The 13825-nt window shown below is 36.8% G+C and overlaps 1 protein-coding gene across 1 annotated transcript; it reads left to right on the top strand.

The window, feature by feature from the left end:
• The first annotated feature begins 9973 nt into the window (after positions 1-9973).
• LOC140851714 (protein CELLULOSE SYNTHASE INTERACTIVE 3-like) lies at positions 9974-11379 on the top strand. The gene is made up of 3 exons (XM_073243771.1): positions 9974-10351; positions 10491-10607; positions 10703-11379. Exons 1-3 carry the CDS (start codon positions 10112-10114, stop codon positions 10862-10864), a joined length of 519 nt encoding a protein of 172 aa, XP_073099872.1. The 5' UTR covers positions 9974-10111; the 3' UTR covers positions 10865-11379.
• The last annotated feature ends 2446 nt before the right edge of the window (positions 11380-13825 follow it).

The raw sequence follows: 13825 nt of genomic DNA on the forward strand, positions 1-13825 counted from the left end.
CGATACGGGGACATCCCAATTGGCGTTTTGAATGCTGTTCTATATGCCCATAACGCATCATCTAATTTTAGGGACCAGTCCTTTCTTGATGAGTTGACAGTAGTCTCCAATATTCTTTTAATTTCACGGTTGGAGATCTCTACTTGTCCACTTGTTTGAGGATGATATGGTGTTCCTACACGATGAGTAACACCGTATTTTGTCAATAGAGAATCCAAATAACGATTACAAAAATGCTTACCTCCATCCGTGATAATAGCTCTTGGAATACCAAAGTGTGTGAATATGTATTTCTTTAAGAACTTGAGCACACTCTTGGCATCATTAGAGGGAAGTGCTACTGCCTCAATCCATTTGGATACATAATCCACCGCCACCAGGATGTATTGATTTGAATGAGAAGGTGGAAAAGGCCCCATAAAATCTAATCCCCACACATCGAACAGTTCTACTTCAAGGATATTGGTTAGTGGCATTTCCTGTCTAAAAAAAATATTTTCAGTTCTTTGACATCGGTCACAAGAAGAAACAAAAGCAATAGCATCTTTAAACAGGTTAGGCCAATAAAAACCACACTGTAATACTTTAGCAGCTGTTTTGTTGGGTCCAAAATGGCCTCCACACTCTAATGAATGGCAGTGTTTTAAAATATTTTTAATTTCATCATCAGGCACACATTTCCTAATAAGCTGATCTGGATAATACTTATATAAATATGGATTCTCCCAAAAATAATATTTTGCATCATATAAAAATTTTTTTTTTGCTGGTAATTAAATTCCGGAGGAATAATATCACATGCCTTAAAATTAACAATATCAGCATACCAGGGTGTACTAGATGTGAGTAATGCAAATAATTGCTCATCAGGGAATGACTCATTAATGGGTACCTCAGTGTTCTCAATTTCTTTACTTAACTCTAACCGAGACAAGTGATCTGCTACAAGATTTTCTGCTCCTTTCTTGTCCCTAATCTCCAAGTCAAATTCCTGCAATAAGAGCACCCAACGAATTAGTCTCGGTTTCGCATCCTTCTTTTCAAGTAAATATTTAATTGCTGAGTGATCAGTATAAACTATTGTTTTTGCTCCGATAAGATATGGCCTAAATTTATCAAAAGCAAAAACAATGGCGAGCAACTCTTTCTCTGTGGTGGCATAGTTCAACTGTGCATTATTCAGTGTTCGACTCGCATAGTACATCACATGAAGTCTATTCTCCTTTCTTTGTCCCAAGACTGCTCCTATAGCATAGTCGCTTGCATCACACATGAGTTCAAATGGTAGATTCCAGTCAGGTGCAGTGATGATAGGAGCTGAGATTAATTCTCTCTTTAACCTGTTAAAAGCAACCAAACACTCATCAGTAATTTTAAAAGGTGCATCCTTGATCAATAAATTACAAAGAGGTTTGGTAATTTTAGAGAAGTCTTTTATAAATCTTCTATAGAAGCCAGCATGCCCTAAGAAACTCCTCACTCCTTTAACAGATGTTGGTGGTGGTAATTTCTCAATGACCTCCACCTTTGCTTTGTCTACTTCTATCCCTCTAGATGAAATCTTATGGCCTAAAACTACTCCTTTCTGTACCATAAAATGACATTTCTCCCAGTTCAACACAAGATTAGTTTCTTCACAACGCTGTAGAACTTGGGAGAGGTTAGTCAAACACATATCAAAAGGACCAAAAACTGAAAAATCATCCATAAAGATTTCAATGAATTTTTTAACCATATCAGAGAATATAGACATCATACATCTTTGAAAAGTTGCAGGTGCATTACATAACCCAAATGGCATTCTCCTATATGCAAATGTTCCATATGGACAAGTAAATGTAGTTTTTTCTTGATCCTCAGGTACAATAGGAATTTGAAAATATCCTGAATAACCATCTTAAAAAACAGTAGAAGGGATATCCGGACAATCTCTCAAGCATTTGATCAATAAAAGGCAAAGGAAAATGGTCCTTTCGTGTGGCTTTGTTTAACTTCCTATAATCAATACACACACGCCAACCAGTGACTGTTCTAGTGGGTATCAGCTCATTTTTATTATTTGTAATAACAGTCATCCCCCCTTTCTTAGGAACTACTTGAACAGGACTCACCCAACTACTATCAGAAATAGGGTAGATAATTCCTGCATCAAGTAATTTCATTACTTCAGCTCTAACTACTTCCTTCATATTAAGATTTAACCTACGTTGATGCTCAATTGAAGGTTTGTAGTTTTCTTCCATTAAAATTTTATGCATGCATATACTGGGACTAATTCCCTTAATATCATCAATAGACCAGCCTAATGCTTTTTTATGCTTTTTCAACACATGCAATAATTTTTTCTCTTGTTCAGTAGACAAATGAGCAGATATAATGACAGGAAAAATAGATGAGTCTCCCAAGAATGCATATCTTAAGCGAGAAGGGAGCTGCTTAAGCTCAAGCTTGGGGTTTGGCTTAGCCTCTACTGAATCCTGTATTTTCTCAACATCATTTAATACATCAACATGCTGTTTATTTTTAACACCATCAATCAAGTCATATTCAGAATTGTCAATTATTTCACTAACAAATTTATTAATCACATCTAATCTAAAACATTCATCATTCTCAATAGGATATTTAGAAGAATTAAGCACGTTAAAAATTACCTCTTCTTGTCCCACTCTTAAAGTAAGCTTACCCTCATGGACATCTATAAGTGCCTTGCCAGTTGCAAGGAATGGACGTCCCAATATCAAAGGAACCTCTCTATCTTCCTCCATATCCAAGACAATGAAATCCACTGGGAAGATAAATTTGTCCACCTTGACTAATACATCCTCCATTATGCCTTTAGGACATGTCACCGATCGATCAGCTAGTTGTAATGAGACACTGGTCGGTTTCACATCCCCTAGTCCAAGCTTCCTGAAAACAGATAAAGGCATTAAGTTAATGCTAGCACCTAAATCGCACAATGCTTTAGTGAATTCGATATTGCCAATATTGCATGGAATTGTAAAACTCCCTGGATCCTTTAATTTTGATGGCAACTTGTTCTGAATGATTGCACTGCACTCTTCGGTGAGCATGACTGTCTCATGGTCCTCTAGCCTTCTCTTTTTGGAAAGGATGTCCTTCAAGAATTTGGCATAGCTAGGCATCTAAGCTAATGCCTCTGCAAATGGAATATTTATGTGTAGTTTCTTAAAGACCTCCAAAAACTTCAGAAAGTTCTTGTCATCCTTACTTTGCTTGAGCCTTTGAGGAAAAGGAACTGATGGATTGTAGGGCTTTACTGGCTCTTCCTTTTTCTCTTTTAACTTCTCTTTGACCATAGTCTCTTCTTGAGTTTGTTCCTTTACTTGTTCTTTAACAGGCTCTTTCCCTTATTGTTCCCCTAGTTGTTTTCCACTCCTCAAGGTAATTATCTTCACATGCTCCTTCGGGTTCGTTTCAGTATTGCTAGGCAATGACCCTTGAGTTCTGTTAGCTACCATGTTGGCCAACTGTCCCATTTGTATTTCCAAGTTTTTAATGGCAGCTTGCTGGTTTTGAAAGTTTGCCTTAGTCTCACCCATGAAATCAGTAGTGGCCTTAGTGAGAGTTGCAACCAATTCTTCCAGATTAGACTTCTTTTCTTGCTGTGGAAAATCAGGTGGTCCTCTATTCTGCTAATTTTGTTGTTGCTGTTGATTTTCCCAGGAAAAATTTGGATGGTTCTTCCAGGCAGGCGTGTAGGTGTTTGAGTATGGATTGTTCTATTGCCTTCCTTGGTTTGCCACATATTGCACTTGTTCTTGTACTGGAGGCATGAATGAGCTGTCAATTGGGCAATCTCGAGTAGCATGTTGCCCAGTACACATCTCACAGGTCTGCACACAAGTATTGACAGCATTAATAGACAAATATCTAATTTTTTGAAAAGAGTGTCTACTTTTGCATTGAGTGCAGTAATAGCGTCTATCTCATGAACCCCAGCAGGTCTCCTCGCCATGTTTCTCTCATTGAGCCATTGATAATTGTTGTTGGCCATTTCCTCCAAAAGATCATAGGCCTCATCAAGCGACTTCCCCATCAATGAACCTCCAGCAGCAGCATCAATATTAATTCTGGTATGGTTGTTCAGCCCATTGTAGAAGGTTTGCACAACCAACCATTTAGGCAGCCCGTGGTGTGGACACCTCCTAAGCAGATCCTTGAACCTTTTCCAGGCTTCATATAAGGTCTCCATGTCAAATTGCACGAAGGTTTGGATATCAGTCCTCAACTTGGCAGTCTTAGCAGATGGAAAGAATTTTGCCAAAAATTTTTGTGCTAAGTCATTCCAAGTGGTGATCGAGCCAGCAGGAAGAGACTGTAACCATGCTTTAGCTTTGTCTCTAAGTGAAAACGGGAACAATCTTAGCCGAATTGCATCATCTGACACTCCATTATGCTTAAGGGTATCACATATCTCCAAGAAGTTTGCAATGTGCGCATTAGGGTCATCATTGGGCAATCCTCCAAACTGAACTGCTGTCTGGATCATTTGGATCAAAGCAGGCTTGATCTCAAAGTTGTTTGCTTGCACAGGTGGTCTTGTGATGCTAGATGAAGCTCCATTTACGGTAGGCATGGCATAATCCCGCAGTGCCCTGGGGTTTGCCTCTCTAGCAACCTCATTATTTCCTACTAGGATTACTTCTCTCCTTGGATCTTCCGCCATTTCTGGATCTACTTTTGCCTCAGATTTCTTCCCTTCTCTGACTGCTTTAATATTTTGTTTACAAGTGCGTTCAATTTCTTTACTTGAAATGGAGTTTGATTCAATTCTCACAAGTCGACCCGATTCTCTTTTCCAAGTTGTAATTTTGAAAGATTATTATTATTATTATTATTATTATTATTATTATTATTATTATTTTTAAGAAGAGAGAAGAGGAAAGAGAGAGAAAAGAGTTCTAGAAATGAGTCCTAAGGAGTCCTAAATCTAGAGATGAAAGAGAAGAGTATTTTAATTAGGTTTAAATTTTAATGGCAAACAAGTTAGCACAAAATGGACTTTCTATCCTAGGGTTAACCTAGATCTAGACAGCTCCTAACTGTTCCAAGATCGTCTTCAAGCACTCCAAGCCCAAAACTGACTAACTGTCTCGGTCAGGTAAGTGTAAGATGTGGGAGGTCCCCTGCTTGTTGCTTTCCTTAGACACCAACTGAGTTGGCCAGGTCAGACAACGGAACCAATTGAAAACCACCTTCTTAAACCACTTGCCTTAGACACCGAGCAATTAATCAATTCGAACCCGGTCTAACTTTAGGGCTTTCTTGTCTTATTGAGCTCGAATATCCTAAGGCCAACGTTTAATTGATTTTAGATTAAGGTCTAGGTTATGCAGGATGAAGGATGTGATTTTTGGGCTAAGGAAGGGTGATCAAATCCCCACCTTATCTGATTAATGGGTTAAGTGCCCTTAAAGTTAATTATAGAGATGCAATGCAAAGAAACAAGATGTCCAATCAAGTTTGATTTTTTTTTTTTAATATTTTTGGTTATACTATATTAGTTAAGCGTTATGAAATGTCAGTGATTTTTTTTTTAAATATCTAAGAAATAAAATATCTAGATTACTAGTAAAATCAACTATTCTTGATATTAAAGCACCAGTCTCCGGCAACGGCGCCAAAAACTTGATAGCCTATTTCGCAAGTGCACGAAATCGCTCAAGTAATATAATGATAAATAAGAGATCGTTTCCACGAGGACTGAGTTTAATTACCAAAAATGAATGCTAATTTTACTAATATTTAAACGATCGAAACTGAATGACAGTGGAAAATAAAATTAACTCTAAAGAACTCAATGAAAGCTGAATCAAAATTCGATTGATAAAGCACTAGGGTATATCTGATTTCACTTGGACCAATTATCAATTCTAGCTATTCCGATTAATAATCCAAATTTAATTATTAATGCAAGGATAAATAATCCTAAATTATTTAATAATCTCTCCCGAGTCTTATTAAATATACTAATTAAAACCTATAATCTATCTTCCAATAGTAAAATAGATTTCAATTAGTTTAATAAGCACAGTGATTATTTCCAAGATCCCACAGGTCAAATCTTCTGCTCCCGCTCCAATTATTATTCCGATGATGTTTGTTATTAACTCCAATTTATAATCTTCCTTCCCAGTACCAATTATAAATCGAAATCAATCAAGTACCAAAGATAATAATACTTAAAAGCATTAAGTGCAAATAACAAACAATTACATTAACAAAGAAAATTAATACAAGATTCTGGAATTGAAATTAAATCCAAGCTACATCAGGTACCCTAGCTAGAAATTTAGCTTTTCATCATATCAAAATCAAACTCAAGTTTACTTGAATAAAACTCCAAAATCATCCTAACAATGAGTTCTAGAAAATAAATGCAAAGTAAACAAGAGAAAGAATTAAAAACTCTGAAGGAATTGCAGAGCCGAATGAATCCTCTCTTCAAATCTTCCAGATACTCCAAACTCTCCTTGCTTGATTTCTAGCTTTCAAAGATGATTCTCCTCTCCTTCCTGCTGGTGTTTTAGGATCCTTAAATAGGACTAGGGCTAGGGTTAAGGTGGTATTTTTCCCATGATTTTATTCTATATATCATTCTTTTTATTTGGTATAGAATCTCTCCTCCTTTGGATAGGCTTTAAGCAACCACCAGCCATCTACTCCTTTTGCTGCCCAAATTTTCTGATTTTATTATGATTTCCATAGTAAAAGAAGGAAAGGAGGCATGGTTAATTAGAGGAGAAGAATTTCTTCCTTTCTGGGTCCACAAAATCTGCAAAACAAGGTAAGGTTTCGGCTGCCCAAATCAAGTTTTCCAAGAATTAGTTTCAATTCTTTCTCAGTTTGCTCCTCATGCAGAATTAGTTTGGACTCTAATTTTCTTCCATTTAATTCTTTCCAAGATAGCTCTTTGCCACCCAAAATTAGTTGCCATATCAGATCTTTGTGCCAAGAAACACTAAGAAGAATCTGGGTGTATCGGGTGTTTCTTGTTGTGTCCAACATTGTTACCAACTTCAACCTACTGTAGCCACCTCATCTGGAATCCAAATTTAATTCTGTAAATTATGTTCCTTTCTTGCTTCTCTCAAAATTCTGTAGGATCTAATCTTGCTCAATTTGGGGTCCTGTAGCTTGCCTTTTAGGGGTCCTCACACCAAAATATCCAGAATTTAGATTGGTTGACTAGATGGGAGAGATTAACTGCTTGATTTATTTCCTGCATCTCTAGTTTCTTTTCTGGCTGATGATGCCAAAAAGGATAAGGTGTGGGGTCCATTGATATCTTGAGTTGGTTATTCTGCTTTGAGGTGGACTCTGATTTTGATGCAAGACCTGATAACTCTGGATGACAAACCCTGCTGAATCAGACTCAACCAATTTCACTTAATTTGACCTTTAAAATATGGTTAAGCCCAATTAGATGTGACCTGGCTCAATTACCTGCAATTGACATAAAACATATCATGTTCTTACATTTATTTAGTTAATTATTATACCAATTTCATCAAAATTATTAAAAACTAATAATAATAATTACTATAAAAATGCAATACATCATAAATTATGTATACCAGTAGTTTGTCTACATAGATACACCACCGCATATGTATTATCTAAGAACATCGTTTTCTGCTACTTATTGCTTTGCTCTAACTCTCCAACTTTTGGTCATCAAAGTTACCGGGTATTAACACAAGGAATTGGTTCTTGGGTTTATTTTAAAAAATTTAATATTCTTCATGCAGTTTTCACCATTGAATGGGATCACTCTAACAGGATTTAGAACAATTTGCTTATTGGACCATCATTGTCAAAGCATCATGAACCAACCAATGTTTGTTAGGCCACGTCATTGATTGCACTTTGGAATCACCAGACCACAATATAATGCACCACTTTTTCAAGTGCTAAGGTTCTTTATTTAGTTGGCTACAGTGCATGCATTTCTCATTATTTTTTTATTATTCATGCTTATAAATAGCGCTTTTGTTATGTAGTGGAAGTTTAGCACCCAAACAAACAGATTGCCGAGTGGCAGTTTAGCATCTAAACAAGTAGATTGCCAAGTGCAAGGAGCTTCAAATCTAATAAACTCTGACTCTGTACCTTGATCCCTTCAAGTCGTAGGGGGCCCTATCAATTGGAAGCATGTCAGCTAAGCTAAAATGTATCATGGTGAAAAAATGTAATCCTTTTATGTAATCCTCTCCTAGCTGCTAATTGGTTCATCCAGGAATTTGTAAGTCGTAAGCTACTATGGGTTGATTTAAGGTTGATTAAGCCATATAATTTTGCTCAATGCTTATGTGAAGACTTGAAATTTGAGTTCTTCTACTAAAGCATACCCTATTAGTGGGATAATGTGATAGTAGTCTGGTTGCATCTGTTTTCTTATGACTCTTTTTGGGAGTCCTAGAATCACCTGAGGTGATACCTTTGCCTGCCAAGATGAAAGGTCACTATCGGTAGCTAACACCTGTGTTAGATGGACATAGAATAATTATGGTCTTGGTGAGTTTTTTTTTTTTTTTTGGGAGGTTGGAAAGCTCTGTTGTAGTTTCAGTTTCACCCCAAACAAAATGAGTTTTCTGCTTCAGTAATTTCAGTGTTTTGGCTTTACTTTCACCAATGTCATTTAAAAGCTATAAAATATAAAAAATTTGATTAAATTTATAAAAAAGAAACCCAAAAAAAAAAAAAATCAATCCAAGAAAATAAATTAGACATCCTGACGAAGAATATTATATTGTTGACAGTAGTCCAATGTGAGGCTATCTTAGTACTATGAGATTTCAATTTTGGAATCATGAAAGTTATATTGGGACTTTAATTCCCTCTAGATCTTTTTGGAGTGTATAGTTTTGGTGCTCCTAAATCGTCTTAAAACTCAAGTCCGAAGTTGATTTTAAAGTAAAATGCTTCCTTAATTGAAAGAAACAAAAAGGTGACAAATCAGTATAATATCTCATTAATACAATCAAATTTGACCCCAAAAGTTAGTTTCAGCTATCACTCCGAGACCAACCCAGTATTGGATTAGTTCTAGGCAACAATGAAACATTTTAGTTTTGAGTTTCAGAGTTTCAGGAAAAGTTTCAAAGCATTACATTGTTTGCATGCAATGTCCTCCTACACTTCCACACTCTTCATTTCATGATTTCCATCACATATGCTGGATTACAGATGTGCTTGACCAGTTGGAAGACCTGGCTTGAGTTACTCAAAACCAGGTAAAAACACAAACAGGTTCCTCTTTCCTAATTGCAGAATTTCCTTCTTCCCATTGTAAATGCTACTCCCATCCATAGTTATCTGGGTGATTTTCTTCTGATCTGGTGGTTTTCCTGCGATGGAGCCATTCTCTTGCATTTTTTATCCTCTTAATTCCATTCTCTCGAGACAACTAAGCTTTAGTTTGAAGTGGATTGCAGCCCCTTCACTATTAGTGTGGTCTGAAGGGTGCTTGAGTTTCCATTATTTTCACAGCTGCTTAAGTACACCTTTATCATAATCAGCCATGAACCTATCATATTTCGTAGAACAGTAACATTAACAATTGTACTCTCTGCTGGTCACTTCTCCCAATGGAATGATGCCTTATATTGAAGCTGCAGTTAATCTTTTATTTGTTCTCTGTTTTTAACAATTGGTACGCAATCGTTACTTAACACTATAATATTGGTGCATAAAAATAGAAATGCATGTTTTAGTGATACATACCATGAAAGGTCTATCTCAGGCTGGTAAGCTAAATTTTATATGGTTGCAGATTAATAATTTTTAGTTTCATGATGTACCCTTTTTCAACTTTAGGAATAGCTGTATTTTTTATAGTATTGATGCAATTGATCGACTTCTTGCAGCGGCCTTGGAGAAAGAGTTGTGGTCCACAGCAACCATTAATGAGGAAGTCCTAAGAACCATCTATGTGATATTTTCAAATTTCAAAAAACTCCGCACATCTGAAGCAGCCACCCTGTGTATTCCACATTTGGTGGGTGCGTTGAAGGCTGGAAGTGAGACTGCCCAAGAGTCTGTACTGGACACTCTTTGTTTATTGAAAGAATCATGGTCGCAGATGAATGAAGACATTGCAAAGGCACAAGCCTTGATTGCTGCTGAAGCCATTCCTATACTGCAATTACTTATGAAAACCTGCCCACCGAGTTTCCATGAGAGAGCGGATAGTTTGCTACACTGCTTACCAGGGTGCTTAACAGTGACTATCAAGCGTGGGAATAATTTGAAGCAGACTATGGGGAGCACAAATGCTTTCTGTCGGCTTAAAATAGGAAATGGCCCTCCAAGGCAAACCAAGGTAGGCTCCTAGAGAAACTTTCGAAGTCACCACCTCCCTCCCTAAGGAAAAACGAATGACTGAAGCCAACATATTTTAATTATTATTTCCATATAACATATTTCCGCCCTTCGATGCTAACAGCTTGACTATTATTTAGGTTGTGAACCATAGCACATGCCCAGAATGGAAGGAGGGTTTTACTTGGGCATTCGATGTTCCCCCAAAAGGACAGAAGCTATATATACTCTGCAAAAGCAAGAATACATTTGGAAAGGTATGCAAACATGCTATATTGAGTACAGTTTATTCTAGTGCTCAGACAGGGTGATTTTTAATATCACATTGTGAAATATTTCATGCGAACTGCAGACAACTCTTGGGAGGGTCACCATTCAGATAGACAAAGTCGTGACTGAAGGAGTATACAGTGGATTTTTCAGCCTCAACCATGATGGTAACAGGGATGGGTCATCACGAACCCTTGAAATTGAGATCATATGGTCAAATCGGACATCCAGTGATGGCATGTAAAGTAGTTTAGTGAGGAATTTAGGTGGCTATCTTCACATTAAGCAGCATGGGCAGCAAAAAGATACAGGCTATGTAGTTTCATAGATGTATGTTTGTGAGCTCCAGTTTTGTAGCTATATTTGAAATACAAGCTGCGGAGAGGAGGTGAGGACAAAGTAAGAAATGGCCTACAAATTTTAAGAATCAACAAATTAGTATCTAGGCATGGCCGATAACCAGCATAGGGATTGGATAAGGCTAAGCTTGCTCCGTTAGAGAGTGAATCAGGGTTATGTTTGCTGTGGCTGGGAGTTTGTATAGGCTTGTTATGTGCAATTACCTGGTGTTTGTGATCCTTTGAAAGCGGCATGAGAGTGGTCGGTTGGTGCTGCCTTTTTCTTAAGCATATGATGGGGAGCACCACCATTACTCTGTTTCTGTGTTTGTTGAACAGATATTACCCGCGCAATGTATGAAAGAATGCTCTTGATATGAAAGTTCTACTGGAAACGAGAAAATATCTCAATTCGATACAACCCTTATGCCAAGAGTTTATGCATGTCTACTTTGTTTTCATTATAGAATATGGATTTGCTCTGGTGGAAAATTGTTTCCATTTCTGAGAGGCACCAATGGGTCAATTTTAGCTAATCTGTCGACAGTAACTTTTATGGAGGAGCCTGGAAAACCTCCTTGAGGCTTAGATGAACGGAGCCATGTTTAATTGATGGCATCTGCATGCATTCCGATGATGTGCTTTCTTCTCTGGTGATTGATATGAAGTTACCAGAAAGCCTTCAAATGAATGCCCATGCAGCAAGTTACAAAATGTTCTGCTGTCATCCCACGAGCCATTCTCCATCTGTGAACTAGAGGTCTTGTCTCAGAATTAGGAGAGATTCTTGGGTAGAATCATTCTACCACCCTGTACTGTTGAACTTTTTGGTTTGACCTTGCCTATCTGTCTTTTTCCATGGTGCTGATTTGATGCCAAATCAATGTCGTTTATGGTCCCTGGATTGGGATTTCCGATTTGCATCCCTAATTGGCTGCAGCGAGTTTAAAACACTCTAGTACTGATTCATTTCGAAGGGTTAGGATATTGCCCGGTCTATTCACTGTAGAGGTCCAATGCAGTCACCTGGCGTCCATGTTGCGTGATTTAAGTTTTGCACTGGGCCCGGCTGCTCTAATATGCGAGCCATGGCTTTCCTCTTCATTTCCAGTTCTGGCTATAACTTGTTATACTTGGTTCTGGGAAACGGGCCCAGCCATGTGCTGCGTACGTGGCTCATTTTAAGAAATGCAATCTATGACGTTCATCTCATGAATCATGATTGTCTGGCATGAGATGTGATAAAATACACGGAAACTCTTTATATGTATATATAAACAATGAAGAGAAGTATTTACTTGATGGTTGTGGTCTCACCGATGTGATCTCAATTTCATGTACTAAAAAAGAATAGTTTATAAAAGGAAAATTACGATACCTAACCTCAAATACAAAGACTTGAGTTACAGACAGTAAAGAGATCATTTGTGGAAAACCTTTGTCGTCGCATTAATATAACTCATTAACACAGAAAACCTGCTAAAATACTTGCACAGCATACATTTAGGTATGCAGGTATTAACAATGCCGAATTATCATCTTGTCATCACTACCATCGATGGATGAGCATGGGGTCCATGCATGATTGACAGGAGTGAATACATGAACCACACGTGCTTTCGTACATTTATTTGGATGATAGTAAGGTCTACAGAACCAATATTAAGATTCATACCGATCGGCGGCCAGTTTGGCTCAATACAGGGCAAATCAGTTGATTCGGTTCTATTCAGCGAACCAAATTCAATTATATTTTTTTAATTTTTATCTCGGTATAGATCGTTATATCTCGGTTCGTTACAATATGAAGGAAGTACATCTCCGTATGAGCAGATCGAGGGGGAGGGGTTGGAAAAAATAAGACTAAACCGATTTGACGCCGCACCATTTCGGCTCGAAATGAGGTGAATCAGATGGTTCGTCATAGATGATAATATATATTATCTGCCCCTAAGACAATGCTTAATTATTATATTATTATATACAAAGTATCATTTTCTATCTTACCACATCTCTTTTACACACACACAAATGAAGATCTAGCTATATATATATATAATGAAGATCTAGCTTATGCAAAGTCCTCTATTCATCATGTGACCAATGTTAACATGTTTGATCATCATTAGATATCAATACAATCAAAATTATTTTACTTGGTCATTGTTAACATACTAAATTATGTAAGGCAATAAAACTTACATTAATATGAAACCATTGACATGTTGATCTTTGAAAGCTGCCTGATTATAATTATGAGAAGAACTCTCGGATGGGGGGACCTCACAAGAATTCTTAGATGAGTTGGTGACTAAGTATCAGATATTCTTTTATAATGTACTTCATCCATCAAAAAGACAATTATAAAAATCAAGATGGGTATTATCTCCAATATGGTTATGTAAAAATTATCTTTATCATAGTTACCATAACATATATCACACTACTGTGCCGAAGGTTTATCTTGAAATACGGTTCAAATCAAGTTAAGTAAAATAAATCATAGTGTGTGTTAGTGTGGATCACATTTAGATGATTTTAAACTGATCAAGTCCAACATAAAGTTCACTGCTTAATATCTAATAAAAAATTACTTGTTCAAGCTTTTTATCTATTATAATTTATTATATTTTTTTATTTTGTAGATAAATGAAAATGAAGATAAGATTATATCTCACACAATATATAGGGTACACATACACACATACATATAAGAGGTTCCATGCAGTGTTCTCTATTGACCACATATAATATTTATTGCATAATATGCAATAGATATCCAAGATACTAGTATTAATGTGCTCAGCGGTTATTAAAGTTCATGGTTTAATTTACAATAAGAATTTGCTTATCAAAGCCTTCTATTA

This window comes from Elaeis guineensis, chromosome 9, assembly GCF_000442705.2.
Source record: "Elaeis guineensis isolate ETL-2024a chromosome 9, EG11, whole genome shotgun sequence".
Lineage (NCBI taxonomy): Eukaryota > Viridiplantae > Streptophyta > Magnoliopsida > Arecales > Arecaceae > Elaeis > Elaeis guineensis.

Excerpts from the sequence above, each read along its gene's own strand:
- LOC140851714 (XM_073243771.1), top strand. The coding sequence starts at position 10,112 with ATGAATGAAGACATTGCAAAGGCACAAGCCTTGATTGCTGCTGAAGCC. Across the intron at positions 10,352-10,490 it reads GCCCTCCAAGGCAAACCAAG|GTTGTGAACCATAGCACATG; the intron begins GTAGGCTCCTAG and ends ACTATTATTTAG. Across the intron at positions 10,608-10,702 it reads GCAAGAATACATTTGGAAAG|ACAACTCTTGGGAGGGTCAC; the intron begins GTATGCAAACAT and ends TGCGAACTGCAG.